Below are 19,188 nucleotides of genomic sequence, written 5' to 3' on the forward strand. Positions count from 1 at the left end.
CTGTTCCCCTTGAACCCTTCAAGGCTTTGTTAGGATCTGTGGAAGTTTTGTTTAAATGCTCATACTCTTTATCATGAACGTTATACCTCTGCAGAATATTTTAATGGGTTACCACTTGGCTACCGTTGATGTGTCTTTCAAAATAAAGTTTATTATTGGCCGCACGTTGTTTACAGGGATGGTGCTCTCTGAAAAAGATGAAACAAAGTCGAGAGAGAGCGACAAGAAGCTGGAGGAGGCAGCTTAGGCAAAGGCTTGTTTTGCAAACTTGGTTCAACACAGACAGATAACAGACGAATCCTCGTGGATGAAATATTCAGCAGCTGTTTCACACACTTGATCTCCAGTCAATGCTTTATTCTCCATGTGGTGGTGGCACAGGCTGTACTGGTGCAGGAGACTGGACTACAGCTGGATTCCTTCCTCTGCAAAGCTCATAGAGGACGTTCGACAACCAATCAGACCACTTAACGTCCAAGTCCATCAACTCTAGAAAGTATCCTGTTTTCTTGATATCTGACTTCATCTCCAACTCTTTACATCCTATTATTTCATTTTTTACTGGTTGAACATGTTTTAGGTCCAGACGACCCGTTGGCTAATCTCTGTGAGCAGCTCTTTGCATTTGAAAGCAGATTATTTAATAAAGCTGATAGCTGATGCATTTCTGTAAATGTTCTGAGGCCTCCTCAAACAAGAAGAAAAAAACCAAGAATGCCTTTGGCCCCAAAATATTTCCCCTCGACTTCAGATTCTGCCCATTCACAAGCAAATCGTGTTCAGATGGATTAAGTTTAACATGATTTACAGTCAGTTCTTTATATCCTAGTGTTCTCTTCTCCTCCATACTATCCTCTCACTGTTTATGATTCACTGTAAATGACCTTTACATACTTCAGCAGGGAGAAGGGATCTTGAGACCTCAGTGGGCAGGGAAGCAAGTTTACGCCTTTATACTGAAAAACATCTCCACTCAGTCGTGATCTGTTATTGAATTCGTGACACATCTGCCGACGGGCTGAGGTCACTTCGCCCGCTTCCAATCCATATGGACTGTACCTTTATTTTGGCTATTTTAAAGTATCGTGTCGGTTGGTTTCCCTTAAATGTAGATCACCCTGTTCTCTCTGGTGTTTCTTCTTCTACCAATCCAAAGAAACTTGACATTTCACATTGTTGTTATTGCATCAAATAGCTAATGGAAACCAAACTCATCAGAAAAAAACACATTTACACTTACATCAGTGTGAGAATAGCTTATTGAACGTTGACTCTTTACCTCTTTATTCTTTGTTCTGTTGAATTATTTTGACACATTCGATATTGAAATGTTCCTGAGCTCTGGCTCCAATCAGACACGACACTGGTTCACGAGAGGTGGATCTAATCAGTGAGATCAATGCGGGTGAAGTGATTGGTTGAACCTGAGCCCTGCAATCTCCTGCGCTTTGATCCCTCACGTACGAGGACGACTACTTCACACCAAAGTCCTCACAAAGCTCTTTTTTATTCTGAGCTCTCTGGCAAACTGTCTGCTCCATATCCCCTGAATAGAGATCAGCTCATGCCAAAACAGCGTCCATGTTTCCATCAGCGCTGTCCCTCCCTTCACAGCGGGTCTCACACAGCGGTGGACGGGCTGCCAGCAGCGAGCGGCTCTAACCAGGCAGCGCCGCCATCTCCAGCGCCAGGAGCCGAGTGGCTGTCGACTGGGTTTCATGCTGAAGGCCTCGTGAAGCGATTATCGTAAATCCAGTGGAAAGTTTAAATGCCTTAAAGCCGCGGGTTCCGACATGACAGCTTATGGATATTTCCCGCTGATGCTTTCTGTTACAAACCTGATGTAATGGGAATATTACTGGTAGGAATTAGAAGGTGGGAACCTGCAGGCTCCTCAAGATTCACTTCTTATCCCATTGTGACGAATAGAAGTGGGCATCTTCACCAGCCTCATGGTTTGTGCTTTCCAAAAGGGAGTTATCCTGTTAACGTTATTACAAGTATGCTTTCATTTACAAAATAATGTTAATCACCACAATATGAACCAAACAGAAAACCAGCAAACGAATTATTATAATCAAACTGTTCAATGTTTTTTATTTTTTTCATTAGAATAAAAAGATTAACTGAAATTCTTAAAAGGCTTAGTCACCCTAAAGCCATTTTCAGACATTTAAAATGGTCATGGTTTCCAGAACAGCAGGATACTGTCTGGAGGACGTATAAATATGTGGATTTTTATTTATGACACCAGCATCGGTTCTGGCTCACAGTGAATTATTGTGAGTTTATTGCACATTTAAAAGCAGCTTCAGTGACTTCTATCTTTATAAGGCATTAAAAAGATATTTTTAATTTTATGAATCTTACAAAATGGGGCTCCCCTGAACATTGAACAGATAGACATTCGTCTTCCCACGTGTCCAGTAGCAGTTTTTGTTTCTGTTGATCACAGACAGAGAGTTGTATTTCTCAGGCTTTGATGTTTCATGCTCCCTCCATTAACTCGAAACTCTCAGGGATTTTTTTCTTCAGGGATTAAGTCTTTTCAAAACTTTTCCTCTGAAAGACATGATACGCCGTTCAATCCCCCCCTCCCTCACAGGCTCCCATCTCTAATTCCAGTGCAGGCAGCGCTGTCAGTCCGAAGGCTCTCCGACTGCACCTGACTGTAAATCGTAGTGTGTGGGACTTTCTGTTGAAGTCGGCCCTCGATCATCAATCATCTTCGAATATTTGCAGCACGACGACAGAAAATGAAATCAGACAAATTCGCTGGCTGCAGAAAAGAAGGTGAATACATGAGAGCTGAATCACTAGTTGAGTCATGGCTGTGTAGTGCAGAGTGAGGCCAAAGGACTGAAACTGATCAGTATTCCCTTCAACGCGACGGAGAGCAGCACACAACCAGTTGGTCGCCACTTTGAATTAGCATGCAGCACGCCAGTGTCTGAAATGACCTGTCGTGACTTTCCCTTGATTGCTGAAACTGTCATTTTCTCCATTTTTCAAATCATACCAGACAAACATCTATTTTTTTTAGCTCTGCTTGGCTTGTAGGAGATTCAACTTCATGACCTCAGATCACATTAGAGTTGTTTTCTACTCTCTTTGGAAAGTTTTCATCTTTTTAAGGTTTGCTGCGGATTTTCTGTATATTGGTGCCAATTTTCAACAGGAAAGCAAAAGAAAAAAAAACGTATAAAAATGCTTAAATCCCATTAAAGATAAACAGAACTCTCCAAATTTCAGTAATGAACAAGAAATATTGATATAAGTCAATAGAGGGAACCTTCTATGACCAATCATCTCATAATGAGGCCTAACAGGAAAAATACTAAAGATAAAATAAGAAATAACAGTAGAGGTTGTATAAATCAAGTTAATAAGAAGTATTTAAAAAAACAGAGATCATTTGAGAAAGCAGATTAGAAGCAATCTATAGAGTTTCTTCGGGTCTGCTAGTTAAGAACCAACGCAGGCGTCCAGAGGCGTCTCCATCCTGGACGAGCTGTAAGTGGGAGCTGGCAGGCCGATGCATAATCCCTCTGCCGGAGTAATGGATATGAGGTGTACCTGCTCCGCATGTTATCAATCAGTGCAGAGACGGGATATTTGTTTTGTATCAATGCAGATGAGGAAGGGGGGAAAGATTTTTCTTCTGTTTCATTTGTCATTCCGTTCGGCTTTCTCATGACTGCGAGCGGGGCACCCAGCCCGTTGCAGCCGCTGCAGTTTGTCAGTGATAAAGTATTTGTGCGCGCGGCCTATAATTGAAGCGTAACTCCAACACACTGCAGGGGTCAATATTTCCCAGAAACCTCCAGGGCTAGGATCTGGAATGTGCGCCAAAGAAATGTGCTCGGCCGCGCCAGTCATCTTGCGTTACGTTTCACATTTGCATCCACTCTGACTCAATTAGTCCACAGTTATTATGCATTCGCCGTCTCCCGCCGCGCTTCTCCGGTGCACACCACAGGCTGTTTGGCCCACTGACGCAGCCGCACGCTCTTGTAAACAAATTGAATTTATGTAACCCTGCTGACGGGGAGGAACCGCAGAGTCCGCGGCGCCCGGTGCACAGGCATCGGCGTTCCCCGAGCCCGGTGGAAACACAGTTATTACGGCCCCGAAAGAGTGAACTCACCGCCTACAGTGGCAAGCAGCTTGTTTTGTTATATGGATGAAGAAGTTGATGTATGGGCCCCTTGTATGCTCAGAGCAGCCACAGTCTCTCTGCAGAGTGATGAATAGCATCAATACTGTGGGCTATTGGAAAAGACCCGGGCACACCAGATCTCATCTCAACTCCTCTTTTCCATTTTCTCCATGTTCCATTTTTTGGCACATCTCAAAAAATTTGTGTTGTTTTTCCCCCTTTTTTTGTTTTGTCCTTTCTTTCCTTCCTTCCTTGCTTCCTTCCTCTCGTCCTCACGTCCTCCCTTCCTTGTCCCTGTATCTTAAGATCCCCACTCCCTTTGTGTAACTTTTAATGAGCTGAAAGGTATGCAGGAGTGCACAGGAAACACATGACAAAGCACTTTTGAAAGATTAAAACTGACTGACTGCACGGTGGAGTCTCGTCGGCTTTGTCTCCTCCGTTCTCTCCCTTCCGCCCCCCCCCCCCCCCCCCCCCCCCCTCTTTGCGTCCGTCCGCCTGAACAAGAGGCTGCAGGAACGGGCGTCGCATTAGAGGTGAGATTAGAATCGGATGTGAATTGGGGCTGGAGATTGGTTTGTAGACTGAAAATGCCTGAAAATGGAAGATGGGGTGGAAAGCAGAGGGAGGACTGGGTGACAGATGAACAATGAGAGAGAAGGTCACTGTTAAAAAGGCCGCGTGAGAGGAGAGTGCTGCTGCTGCTGCTGCTGCTGGAGGATAAACCTGATTGAGCGGCTAAACTTGCTCTGGTATTTAGACTTTACAGTCGTGTGCAAACGTGTGAGCAGCTCTGGGCAAATTAGCTCATTATCAATCGTTGTAATTGATACCAATCACAGTTTTTTGTTCTCAACTGAGAGAAAGCCCAACAAACTATGTAAAGAAATAAAAAAACTATAAATCAGATATTAGATCTAATAAAGAATTGGTCATAACCAACGCTTTAAAGACTGATCATTTTCCTGTGTTGTTCAGAACAAAGTATTTGGCCATAGTTTCCTCTTACTACTGTACAAGCAATATAACCTGACATTTTTTACCATGTTATGAGAACAAGTTTCAACTCTCCTGCTGTTTTTTATGTCCTTACGGAGACAACATCTTTACTTCCAACCAAATGTTACCTTTTGATGGACGACACATCTCTGGCTGTATACACTCATGTATCAATGCTGTGTTATATAATATATATTATACAATAACACAATGTAATATAATACAGTACTTGAGTTGGACTTTATCTGCTGTAAGGGGTCGGGGGGGGTCTCACAATGCACAAGAGTCAGACATGAGTCAGTAGAGAATTTATCAGCTCTGGAATTCTCCTCAAGTGACATTTTGCCAATCTGCCTAAAACAAACTAATTTCAGACTAATCCTAAAGCCACAATTGTTCTGTCTTTATCTTCAAATGATAAAAATTAACTTTTCATTGTCCAATGCTGCAGCAAGTGTAGGAAATTCATCCGACAATCTGTCTTTACCTGGTTTGTTAGAGGTTATCGGTCGAGTTCCTGACAGAGAACAGTGTTTCCTGTGGGGCCGATTTTGGGCCCTTTAACTTTAACAGCTTGTACGTTCATAACGACAAAATCTTAATTAGTGTCCTTCATTGTTTTTCGTATATATTTTTATTTTAAAAGTCAACACTTCCCCCAGAGGTTCCCAAACATCTGGCCCCATCTGCAAACTGGCTTCAGATTCTCTTCTCACCAAATCACTTATTTAGTCGTCAAGCGTTTGTGTCTTATTCTCTGAGTTCTCTGACAGCCAGCGGATCGGGGGCTTCGGGTCGACCCATTAAACCACTCAGGGTGTTGTGTGGCTTTCACTCCACATCTCACATCATCAGTCACCTCTAAGTGAATTTAACGAGAAATTACCCATAACAGGAGCCAACACTGAAGGAGCCGCGCACTAATCCCAGCTAATGATGTATGATAATCATCTGAGCCTGAAACCTGTGCATGTGTGTCTAAGGCGGCTTATCCATAAAACTCTTCCTATTGAAGGGCGATGATCTGATGTCTCCGGATGTGTTCATATATATTTATTTTCTCCTATTTCACAGATTCAGCGTTTCCGCATTCCAAAAAGTCATGAGGCGTTTTACAGGACTTGTAGTTTGTGGACTGTGCTCCGCTCTCCAGTGTTGGGTATCAAATTGTTCCCAAGCAGAGTGCTCCATCGATTGTCTGTTGGTGTCAGGGAGACAGTTTCCATAAAACTTTCATGCGGCCCTGCCTTCCTCTCGGCCCCGATACGAGTTAGTGTTTGGTTGTTAGCTCTCACAAAAAGGGGACACTATTGATTCTTGCCTTTTTATTCTCATCCTTGCTTTTCCTCTCTCTCTCTCTCTCTCTCTGTCTTTCTCTCTCTCCCTCACAGTGGCGAACATTTTGTGGCGAGAAGAAGGTACGTCTCTGCGGCTCGTGCTCCACTCTAGCATTCATTATTCAGAGTTAATTGAATTTTTGTAATAGGGTCGGTGAACTGTGATGAGAGGGATTAAATAATGTGATGCTTTGGAAGTAGATAACAGTGTTGGAGGCTTATTTCCGTTGCAAACATTCACACTGTGCAGAGGCACGAGCTCGTTCAGGTGTGTAACAGAGCGGTTTCTCTCTCTCTCTCTCCCTCTCTCTCTCTCCCCTGCAGGTCTCGGCATTGGCAACATGTTCTATGTGTTCTATGAAGACGGTATAAAAGTCATTCAGCCGGTGGCGTGTGAGATACAGCGACACATTAAGCCCAGTGAGAAGCTGCTGGCTCTGCAGGTGAGTGCTCGGGGAAGAAGAAACAGCTTTGTTATTTTTGACTCACTGCACTTTTCCTGTGTGAGAACGAGCATTCGGACTTTATTGTTGCTGTAGATCATAATTTCCTCTGCAGGATGGAGCTGAAGGTGTTAGGCCGTGCTGCAGTTTTCCCCAAACTATATATTCTCATTTGCCCAATTCCCATTTAATAATATTGTCGGCGTAGAAACATGTCAGGCTCCTGGTATTAATTTTAGGTTATTTAGCGGTTTGTCTGGTTTCAATTCTCCATTGTTATGCAAAGGAGCCAAGTCACAGGCTCAGAACCAGTGAAGCAGCAGATTTAAACTTGTGGATTCATGTAGTAATGAACTGAAAAGCTAAATGAAACAATTCAATGTTTGCGTTAGTTTATTACAAAGCAGGAGCTTTACAGGAGCTTCTGCTCTGGTTGAGTGATGCCGGCCTCAGATGTTCTCACAGAAGCCTTCTCGTGTTATATCGGTGGATCAGGTAACTCTGTGTCGTTGAAGCTGCTGAATATCAAACCCCCCCAGGTAACTGACAACAGATGTTCAGCTAATTGTGAGACTGTATTGTAAACAACACAACTCTCATCTACTGTTTTCTTTAGTAGGATGACTCACAAAGTGCTGAACCCCAATTTGCACCAGAATCGACACATCCAGGAAAGTTTTTTTGAGTTTTCTTATAGTTGTGAGATTTTTCACAATTTTTGTCAGCTAGTCGGAAAATAGATCTTAGGTGTTGAGATCTCACAGTGTCTCCAATTCAGGACGATGTGACTTCGATGTTCGATTGTGCCACTCGGCTTACCTCCACTGAGGTGTTTCATCTCTGTAGCAGTAATACGCAAAAAGTACTGAATCGATTGCCATACAATTTAGTAGCGGGGCGGGCAAAGAACCTGATAAACTTTGGTGTAGATCTAGATCCGGGGGCAAATCCAGGATTTTATTTCTTCATTATCTTCAATATATGCTCTACTAACATTCATTCTAGTCATTTCTTATTCTTATTTACAAATATTTTACTTTTACTGCCCTAATACCTAATACCACCTATAATAACCTATCCTTTGTTGTGTATAGTTGATTTTTAAAGTATCAAAATATCAAGCCTGTGCATTCAACTAAGTGCCATTCTAGGGTTAAGGTTAGGGTTAGCCCTTACCATCAGAGTGAACACGGGTGAACACAGAGTGAACACAGAGTGAACACAGGGTGAACACAGGGTGGACACAGGGTGGACACAGGGTGAACATAGAGTGAACACAGAGTGAACACAGGATGAACACGGGGTGAACACAGAGTGAACACAGGATGAACACGGGGTGAACACAGGGTGAACACAGGGTGAACACAGAGTGAACACAGGGTGAACACAGAGTGAACACAGGGTGAACACAGGGTGAACACAGGATGAACATAGAGTGAACACAGGATGAACACAGGGTGAACACAGAGTGAACACAGGGTGAACATAGAGTGAACACAGGGTGAACACAGGGTGAACACAGAGTGAACACAGGGTGAACACAGGGTGAACACAGGATGAACATAGAGTGAACACAGGATGAACACAGGGTGAACACAGAGTGAACACAGGATGAACATAGAGTGAACACAGGGTGAACACAGGGTGAACACAGAGTGAACACAGGGTGAACACAGGGTGAACACAGGGTGAACACAGGGTGAACACAGAGTGAACACAGGGTGAACACAGAGTGAACACAGGATGAACACAGGATGAACACAGGGTGAACACAGGATGAACATAGAGTGAACACAGAGTGAACACAGGATGAACACAGAGTGAACACAGGATGAACATAGAGTGAACACAGGATGAACATAGAGTGAACACAGGGTGAACACAGAGTGAACACAGGGTGAACACAGAGTGAACACAGGATGAACACAGAGTGAACACGGGGTGAACACAGTGAACACAGGGTGAACACAGGATGAACACAGGGTGAACACAGGGTGAACACAGGGTGAACACAGGATGAACACAGGATGAACACAGAGTGAACATAGAGTGAACATAGAGTGAACACAGAGTGAACACAGGGTGAACACAGGGTGAACACAGGGTGAACACAGAGTGAACACAGGGTGAACACAGAGTGAACACAGGGTGAACACAGGGTGAACACAGGGTGAACATAGAGTGAACACAGGATGAACACGGGGTGAACACAGAGTGAACACAGGGTGAACACAGGGTGAACACAGGGTGAACACAGGGTGAACACAGAGTGAACACAGGGGCCGACTTAAAGCCACTCTCTTTAATTCCATACATTGGGGACCACATGCAGTCGGGGGGGCTTCACCTCCCTCTGTGAATCACCGTTTATCACCGACGCTCTCAAGCAGCAAAATATTCAAAGCGGCTCGTTGATAGATACCCGGTAGATTTACATGTGTTCTCCAAAGGACAGGTTTCCTCCGAGCTGCTCCTCATCCACGAGCCGCGCACTGATTGGACGGCTGTTATACATAATGCAGTGCAGTGAAGGCACAACAATCAGCCGAGCGTTCCTGGGAGAGGTGTGTTTGTATTCGGGTATCAATCACCGCGAGGGCTGCGGCGCCGGCTCCGGTGCTGTCTTAGGGGAATTGCTGCGTGAACGCAAGGCCGCTCCCAAGCTCAAGTTTTCCCCTTCACCAGGGAGCATTGATTGATTTGTTTATGGTAATGGCGCGGCCGATCCATTATCCTTAAGTACCGTATTGAGTGTTTTACCCTGATACGCACAGAATCAGGGTAAAACATTCCAACGTCCAAATGCAGAAAAGCCGACTTCCTTCTGCGGCAGAGGAGAATCAGAAAATCCTGTCGTGTCCCTGAAGGAACATGATCAACAGCTTGAAGCAGTTTCTCTCAGTGATTCTCAGAGGAGGTGCTTTGATCTGTCCGAGAAGATTTTGTTTCCTTTACAGTGATGATCAAGAAGTTAGTAAAATATATACTAAGACGTGTAATGCAAAAATCTCAAATACTTGTCCCGTCCTATCTACGGTATCAGAAAGTTCTCGGCTACAGCCAGAGACGGACTTCTGTTTTAAGTTAATGATGTTTCAGTGTCGCCAGTATCCTGTAGGAATTGTCTCATACTTTACAGAGACTGAATAATGCAAGAGAAGTATCTGAAGAAGGGATGAATATCCTCCTTCAACCAGCTGACCTGTCAACCATTTATAAAGCAACACTGAGACAGACGTCCAGATTTTCTCTCCGCTGCTCCTCATTGCCAGTTTACAGCAGTTTGGATTGAGACCTTGGAGAAACACCTTGAGGGAACAGCAGTGTTGAAGTGCGCCGCCACTTTGCTTTAAAATGTCTCTTTCTGACACTTTGGATGTTGCTGCTCCGCTGCTTCCTGTGGTTTCCTGCCCTCAGATGGCTGATGGTGTGTCACAAATATATTAACGCCACAAATCATCCACTGGCTAAACTGGGGGGACTACCAGAAGACTGGTACATTTCTCAGCAGGACTGTTTAAATGTCATCACTCAGCTGCAAAATCCCTGTAAAAAGCTCTTTTTAGGGATTTCAGTGGATCAATGAAAAAGACATTGCACTGGTGTATTATCAGGAGAGAGTAAGAATATCATTAACAAAGGGTAAAACATATCTACACCCGTAAGAAGCCTCCGAGTACTCCGTAAATTACATTAATGTAATGTTAACGCACTCATACAGACATATGCAACACACGTAAACACGAGGATTCACGACCGCCTCCATTCACACCCTCCGCTGGGCGTCAGATGTTTGATTTCTCACCTTCTAAAAAGGTGCAATAAGTACGTTTTTACAGCCACATAACACAGAATGACCAGGGTGTGGGTCTACGGGGGGGGGGGGGGTTATACAGTTCAATTCCAGTGATGATTGCTTCAGCGCAGGGCCTGGATTTCATGCTCTGGTAACTGGGACTCCTCTAACCTGTCTTGGATGGGAGACGCTGACAGATGGTGCAACGACTGGACCCGGAAAGGTGCTACCGATTAAAAAACAAGGTGCCACGAGGCCGAGAGCGCCAAAGAGCTGTCGTTGTTTTAAAACGCCCCAAATGAGCTGGTTTAACTCGCCCCTGGAGAGAGAGCAGAGGAGGGGAGGATGAGTCAGGGGCGGAGGGGGGGGGCGAGCCGGAAACTGCAGCAGATATAAATTCTGAGAGTGTATCTGCCATCCCCCCCCTCCAATCCTTTACATACTTCAGTGGAGTTCATACATTACCTAATGTCCTTCTAACTAAAAGACATTGGCTGGTGGGAAGGTACCTGTCACCCAACGCCTCTGTGGTTGTAAATACAGTGAGAGAGAGAGAGAGAGAGAGAGAGAGAGAGCGAGAGAGAGAGAGAGAGAGAGAGAGAGAGAGAGAGAGAGAGAGAGAGAGAGAGTTCCTGCCGACACGCAGGAGCCCTTCATTCATCCTTGCTGGCCAGCGGCTCCTTAAATCATCCCACACTAATGCAGCCCTGTGGGTCTAGCAGGGCCGGGGAGGGGGCAAGAGGGAGGACGACTCCAGAGACGGGACGCTGGTTGAGGCTCCCAGCGGCCGGGGGGGGGGGGGGGGCGAGCCAACAATGGAGGCTGAACATCCACAGATCGTCGGCGGGGTTTTTGTTTTCCGGGGGATTACGTGTTCGACAAATGGGAGCGATTACATAGATCTCCTCGCAGGACCTGGAAAAAAAATCGAATTTATCCAAGTTACCAAGATGCGATAAGACGGTCGAGGAGTAAACAACGCAGAATAATGACTGGACGGAGATAATTGTTTTTTAACGAACCGTTTTTCCCGGTGATGTGAGAAAACAATTAATTGACAGTGTGTTTGTGTGTTTGTGCTTTTTTTCCCCCCCCAGGAGGAGGTGTGCCCCACCTCACCGGGGGAGGCGGTCCAGAGGTGCGTGTGGTCATCAGCGGTCAACGTCAAGGACAAGTTTATTTATGTGACACAGCCGACCTTGAATCGAGTGCTCCTGGTTGACGTCCAGACTCAGAAGGCTGTCCAGGTAATGTTCAGGCTAAATTGGAAAAACAGGGTTCACGTCCACTTGTGCCAGCAACACCACAAACAATATATGAGAGATATAGTTCATGTGAGGGAAGTTGACAATGTCACACAGAGGCACAACAAACCTCAAGGTTGAAGGAAGCAAGAGAGTTTCTCTACCTCCCCCTAAAAAAACACATGTTCCCACTTTGACACAAAGGAAACATATTTCACAAGATCCTTCGAGAAGTCGTTCTTTCTGATAGTCGAATACAGACTCAGGATCAGTTTGTACATCGTCCTTCATCCAGAAACAATTATTCTGAAGCACAGGACCTCAGCTTTTCACCCAAAGTGCCTGTGAAACTTCAACAGAAACAGCTTTTTACTTCAGATATGTCCGGACTTAAAATATTCTACTTGAGTAATAATTTAGCGAGATACTTATACACAAGAGGCAGAGCTGTGATGTGTGTATTTCCGAACATCAAGTGTTGGCAGGAGGCTGAATACATCACAACACGCTTGACAGTCTGTCGACTCTGACTGGCACTCATGTCAGTAATGTGGGAAATAGATCCTCATTTTAATAACTGGGAGTTAAAAGACAAAAGCAGGAGGAAGACAAAGCTCAACAGCGGGGGGGGGGGCAAGAGGCCGAGGGCCAATCACAGCAACGGTGACTAACGAGGGGGCTTTGAATCACTCAGTTGCCTGGTAACGGGCGTGTGACGTAAACAGAGAGTGGCATTCTTTAGACTTCAGCCAATCACAATTAAGGACCTGATTTAAAGTTAGTACTAGGCTGCCAATTAACATTTAGAGTCCAAAATCACTCGTTAGTGTCTGTGTCACACACACTGAACAGCAAGCCGAGGATTTAAAGGAAGTTGGCCACTGGCAATTCGGATCCGTCCTCTGTTCTTGGTTTTTTGAAATATTAGATAAATATGAAAACATCTGGAGACGTCCTTGTTGCCCTAACTACAGTCATGTCCTTTTAAACCATTACTAGGGGCTCCAGGGTCATAAATATGCTATGATATGGCCCTTTGAACTTGTTTTGCAGGGACTTCTAAGGCAAAAAAATGGCTCGTTGGTCACATTACCTTTCACACTTGCTATTTTGGTTAGGACCCGAGGAGGCAGGTGTGATGGCGCGGCACCAGTAAGAATAATGTGTCAGACATTTTTAATTAACATGTCTTCCTGCCGCGGTGCTGTGGTAAACTTTAATCAAGCTGCCATTCAAACGGTTTTCTCTGCCAGAAAACCCTCAGAATTCAGATTTCAATTTAATTTGTTTGGATTATTTTATCATTTCAGTTACTTGCAGACGAAAAGCGACAGACGACAGGAGACTGTTCTGTCTGGTTCCTCTCGTGTTGGAGTTTTCTTCGGTTCCTCACTCGTCTGAAAGCTTTGCATTCCCCCCCGCTCTGTTCCACTCGAACGGGTGATATCGAGTGGCTTCCTTTTCAGCCCTGACTTCGGCGCTTCCACCTTTAAACTCAGCCGCTGACCTCTGACCTGCTGTGTTTCGTACACACTGCCGCCGTCGAGACTCAACCTCTGCCTCGATGTGGCGAGCGAGTCACCCTGAGACTCACCTCCCCGGAGGCCATCAGCCACCATGGCCCCCCCTGCCTTTTTTCTCCACAGCTAGTGGAAGTGGCAATCCCTCCAATCCCCGGCCACCTGGCAGCACCGTTTATTCTCCTGAGGGAGTTCTATTTTTCGCCAGCCGGGCTCAGGAAATAGAACCGTTCCCACATGACAACATTCAGCTCATTTTTCCGCGAGCAGCATTCGGCTAAATGATCAGTGTCAGTTGGGTTTTTGTTGGGATGTGTCCGGTTGATTCCCGGGGGTTCAAATCCCTGCAGATGTTTCCGACACCGTAACGAGTGTTTACAGCTCACAAGACTCCCAGGGACCCGCCGGTAACAAGGTTGTTGTCCTCAGCACTGTCACAAGCTCATTATCCAGTTGCCTGGAGGTTCAGCTTCATTGCATTATAACAGCAGTTGATAATTAAACTACCTGAAACCATCTCTTGTGTCAAATAGCACGAGACCTGTTCTGGTTTCCCTCGGTCAAAATTCCTATTGAAATATAAATGTGATTGACATGCACATGATAGAATCAATGAGAAAAATTCATTTTGAAACTTCTGACCAATTAAATATCTGGTGAGGACTTTTGAATGAACAGATTGGATGCAAAGTGCACGCGGATGAATGTTTGAAGACGCCGCAGTGTTTCCTCCGCGCTTCATCTCCGACTGATCCGCCGCCGCAGCTGAATTTACCAGAGCATATTGGATGAGGATCTAGATAATCTTCCTCCGCCAGAAAGAAGTTGATAGAGAAAAAGGCAAAAGAAGGAAAAGAACAACACAAACACCTGTTCTCTCCGATGACTACATGCTCAGAGATTAGTTGGGATTCAGCGGATATTCTCTTCTTCTACTTCTTCTTTCTTTTTTTTAAAGAACCCTCTGAGGAGCTGTTCACTTTCTCATGAAACGATATATATTTTGCCAGGGTAAACAATACTATAATGGCTCGATAGCAAAAAAAAAAAAAATACTAAAGGAAGTAAACTGCAGGCAAAGGGAATTGTGGGAATACCAGGGTGGAATTATTTCCTTGAAAAACAGCACGCTTGCTTTCTCGGTGACGCAGCTTCATCTTCTCCCTCATACCTTCCCTATTCCCTGGGAGCTGCGGACGTAATGCACGAGGAGCGGTTTCCTGTCACAGGCGACTCATCTTTTGTTCCGACTTTGGAAAACTGCTGCCGCGCGTCAGGGAACGGATAAAGACTGAAAGCAATTACTTCGCCGCGGTGAAGCAATTGTCTCTGTCACCACTCGATTTTGAAATGCAGCCGAACACCAAAAAACACCTTGTACATAAGAGGCCCCCCCCCCCCCCCGTCCGGTCCGCCTTGTTAAGAGAAGCCTCGCTCCTGTCAACCCTGATGCATTAGTCTGCAGGAAAACTTTTCAGAGGCATCACCACCGCACATCAAAGAGGGATCTCTTCAAACGCAAAGTCTAGATTCCCCTTAAATTGTTATTCTGCAGACCTTGCTTGCTTTAAAGGCTCCGTTTGGTCGTGTGTGTGTGTGTGTCTGTGTGTGTGTGTGTGTGTGTGTGTGTGTATGTGTGTGTGTGTGTGTGTGTGTGTCCTCCAGACGGTCAGCACCGATCCTTATCCTGTGAAGCTCCACTATGACAAATCTCACGACCAGGTGTGGCTGCTCAGCTGGGGAGACGCCGAGAAGAACTTCCCGACCCTGCAGGTAAATCCACGTTATTCGAGAGGATTTGATTTCAGGTCCGGTAAGAGGGACAGAGTTTGTGTTTCACATGAATTTGTATCCTGTTAATCCCTGAAATTAAATCAGCTCCATTCACACTGACATACTTTATTCTACCTGCAACACACAAACACCCTCTGCAGTTGTGTTGTTTGGTCCTGGAGCCTTTTCCATTAGCTACACATGTACAGTTTAATATAAACAACCTTATTATCACCGTCCTGGTGAGACCTGACATCTTATTAAATGCGAATTTAAACCTGAAGTGTTTCTCCCCCTTTTTTCCGATATGTCCTGGACGTGGCATTAATCAGTGCAGCCTCTCTGGGATTTTGAGCTGTTGATTTGTTTGTCTTGCCTGATGAGGATAATTAATATTCACTCACAGAGCCCCGCGCAGGTATTTGGACTGTGACACATTTTCAATTGTTCGGGCTCTGGAGTCGAGCACAGTGGAAAGGAAATAGAAATAGAAACAATTAGGAAGAGCTGCCGACTTTCAGCTTTAATACGATGAGCCTCTTGTCTTTTGAAATCAAAACTATCAGAGACGGGGAATTACATTGTTGTTTTTTTAAATAGATACACACGTTGTATAGATCCGCTAATTGCTGTTATAAGACCTGGGACCAGGATATCCACTGGAAAACGACTGTGTACTGGCAGCAATGTTTTACTGCAATTTAATTTTAACATATTGTTTGAGTAGTAACTTTCTTTATAACTTGAATATACAATGAATAGAACTGAAGCGATCAGTTGATTAAATAATGAGTCGCTTATACAAGAAAACCAGGAGTAACATTTTCTCTTTCACATTAGTGACGACTTTCTCTTGTGTATTGATTATTTAATAGATTTGAGTTTTTCAACTGGTGAGACTGAACAAGATGTCTCAGAAATTTGGACTTTTACACAGTCTGACATTTGATAGGCCAATAGGTCAATCCATGGGAAGCATAATTAGCAGTTTAATCAATTATTCCATTAGTCACATGTTGCAACAACCTTTACTGATTATAGCTTCACAGGTGACCCATCAACTTTAGCTCCATATATTTGTCAAATATATAAAGTTATCTTTTGAGGGTCAACATACAGACACAAACTATTAATACACATTCACATCTTCAGTCATCCAGTTTCCCCTTCTAATGCACCTACACACTGATACAGATAAGGAGCAACTGCAACAACCCAGCATCAGCAGCAATATATCATTTTGTGTTTGTTCAAACCAAACAGAACATAACAGAAACACAGTAAAGCAAACGTGCAAACATTGACAGATTTTACTTTATTTCTCCCTGAAAAACACACATTTACTATAAATACAATCAAAATATATATTGTGTCTTTGCTTTTAGCACTTCCTCTGACACTTATCCCTGATTCAGCTCGAGACTTGAGGGGTTTTATTTGCACAGAGTTTCATGAAAGCAGGGTTCGGTCTGAAGCTTTGTGCATCGTGGCATAATCAAAGCAAATGCTGCCCACACACAAAACACGTGCCTGCACGCTTCTTATGCATGAACGAGGGTTATTTAGAAGCCAGTGACAACAGCGCTCATCACCTCCCACAGAGAAGATCTCAAGAATAAGAGGATTTCACAGTTTTATCCCGACTCAAGCAAAGATAAAGATGATAGCAAAACATATTAAGTGATTTACTCGTGTGAACTCATGAGAAACAGCTGCCTTCTGGTTTGTGAGCTACGAATAAGACCAAGGCTCATGTTGAACACCCCCCATCTCCCCTGCTGCTGTCCTGCAGGTGATCAATCAGGCCAGTGGACGAGTCTCCCACCACACCGTGCACACGCAGCCGGTCGGCCGGCGCTTCGACCGGGTGGACGACTTCTTCATCCCCGCCTCCAGCCTCATCGTTAACCACGTCAGGTTCGTTCCACAGGATCCAAGAGATCAGGATAACTGAATTCATCCCATCGGCATTTGATTGCCCTTGTTTTTCATTCTCTCTCAGAGACTCAATACTACCATAATGATGTGGATGGGCGTTTTGTGAGAGAGTGTGTTAATAGCAGATGGGGGAGAAAGTCCCGGTGGTCATCTGGTGTTGCAGATGAATTTCACGGCCACTCACCTGAAAGAGTCGTAACCTTTCTTCCATGAGCTGCGCTGGATTCAATAGTTTACATCAGAATGTTGTGAATCCACAAAGACAGTGAACAGTCAACCGATCATTTTTTAATCAGCAAAGGTTCAGTCTTCTGACAGTTACTCTGGAGTTTAATTGATTAACAATGAATAGATCTCAACAGCATAATAAGTATGATAACTTATTATATCGACACAGCTGCCTCGGCCATGGAAACTAAGAACACTACATGCTGTTGGTTAGGTGTCAAAGGTCAAATATTCCCAATTTTCTTATTTAGGTGTCAGCACAGAGACTATAATTATTTAATAATAGACACTTGTGCTTTTCCAAAATGTCAAATTGAAAGAACACCAGTTCAGTGACCGTTCTAAACCGGCCTGTTTGGGATTGTTTGGCCTGTAGTGACGCTATAGTTGCACCGCTGCTGTTGTTAAGATCCACACTTGTGCTGTCGAGTCCCATTCACAGCTGATTCACACCCGAGATGTAAACATTTCAGTTTATAAAGAATATTGGTGAGAGTTATGTTTATCTATTAAACATAATTCTCATGTAGTTTAATGATAGATTCTGTTTACAGCTCAAACAATTCCTGTTAATTTGAGTTTCTGAAGCTTTAACAAGAGTTAATTTACACTTTATTATACACACATGTAGGATCTGTTGCAATCCAATACAAAAGCTCTGCTATGAACTTGACCTCAAAGCAAGTAAGGGTGATTTCTCACTATAAATGTGTAATTAAATAATACATTTATCTGTTAATTAACACGTCAATGCTGGTGTATAAAACACTGAATATTAGCATCCTTCTTGTTTTGTCTTGTTTTGCTCTGTGTTTTTTTACTCTCATGCACTTTGTAACCTTGGTTATAGAACTGCTGCATCTATAAAGTTGCTTTGTTGATTTACAGTATTTGTTATTATAACAGTTCAGTTATAACAGCTACCTAATGCCGCCACTGAGTGGTTGCGTCGTAATATCAATCTCATAACTAAAGTAACCTATAAAAAAAGTAAAACAATAAGGATCTAAAAGAATAGATTTCCACTATCGACTGGTCGTTATGTATCTGGTGCAGTTATAAGTCAATGTGCTCTGTGTGTGAGCACTTAGCTCTGTACCCGCTCTGTCCTTCAAACAAGGTTAGACAGGGTAATCGCGTTGCTAAGCATCTGCGATGGAAAGTAAATGCTGATGACACCATTCGGACCGAGCAGCAGTAAATCAGAGCCGCACAGACTGTGTGAGCTCCTGTAAAAAGAAAAAAAAGACCCGGTCATCAACATGTCAACATGAACCTAATCAATCAATTACAGAGTTTGGATGTGTTCACGTTTTATTTTTTCGATGATATCACAGACGCATCAGAAAACAGCCGTCTCCTCAGTTCTGACGTCCCCAGAGTCCCGGTGTCAAAGAGGCCGGTTCCTCTGAAACAACACGAAGCACCGTACACACAGTGTGAGGACAGTAGGATGAGTTGTGTTAGAGACAGACGGGGAAATAAAAAACCAACGAAGCAGCAAAGACATTTCCCGTTGATCATTTTCAAAAAGCCCGGACGTGCTGAATGCAGAGGGAATCGAACCGCTGCGCTGGTTTTCACGAGTGATGAGTAGCTGTCACACTCAGTCTTAACGTGCACGGAGAAAAAGCTGCTTTCAAACGCTTGGGTAATGTCATGGAGGGGCCAGGACCAGGTGGGAGGTCTGGAGGATTTCAGGATGTTAATGGTCTCATGGAAAGTGACGGGGGGGGGGGGGGGGGGGGGGG

The 19,188-nt window shown here is 44.3% G+C and overlaps 1 protein-coding gene across 2 annotated transcripts in view; it reads left to right on the forward strand.

Moving 5' to 3' along the window:
• fstl5 (follistatin-like 5) overlaps window positions 1–19,188 on the forward strand; it is a 148,790-nt gene that overhangs the window by 123,452 nt on the left and 6,150 nt on the right. For both annotated transcript variants that reach the window (XM_062393101.1, XM_062393102.1), the window contains exons 11-15: window positions 6,550–6,576; window positions 6,820–6,938; window positions 11,832–11,981; window positions 15,164–15,271; window positions 17,064–17,188. In XM_062393101.1, the coding sequence (XP_062249085.1) occupies window positions 6,550–6,576; window positions 6,820–6,938; window positions 11,832–11,981; window positions 15,164–15,271; window positions 17,064–17,188 (529 nt within the window). The remainder of the gene's footprint in view (window positions 1–6,549; window positions 6,577–6,819; window positions 6,939–11,831; window positions 11,982–15,163; window positions 15,272–17,063; window positions 17,189–19,188) is intronic.

Source organism: Platichthys flesus, chromosome 8, assembly GCF_949316205.1.
Source record: "Platichthys flesus chromosome 8, fPlaFle2.1, whole genome shotgun sequence".
Classification (NCBI taxonomy): Eukaryota; Metazoa; Chordata; class Actinopteri; order Pleuronectiformes; family Pleuronectidae; genus Platichthys; species Platichthys flesus.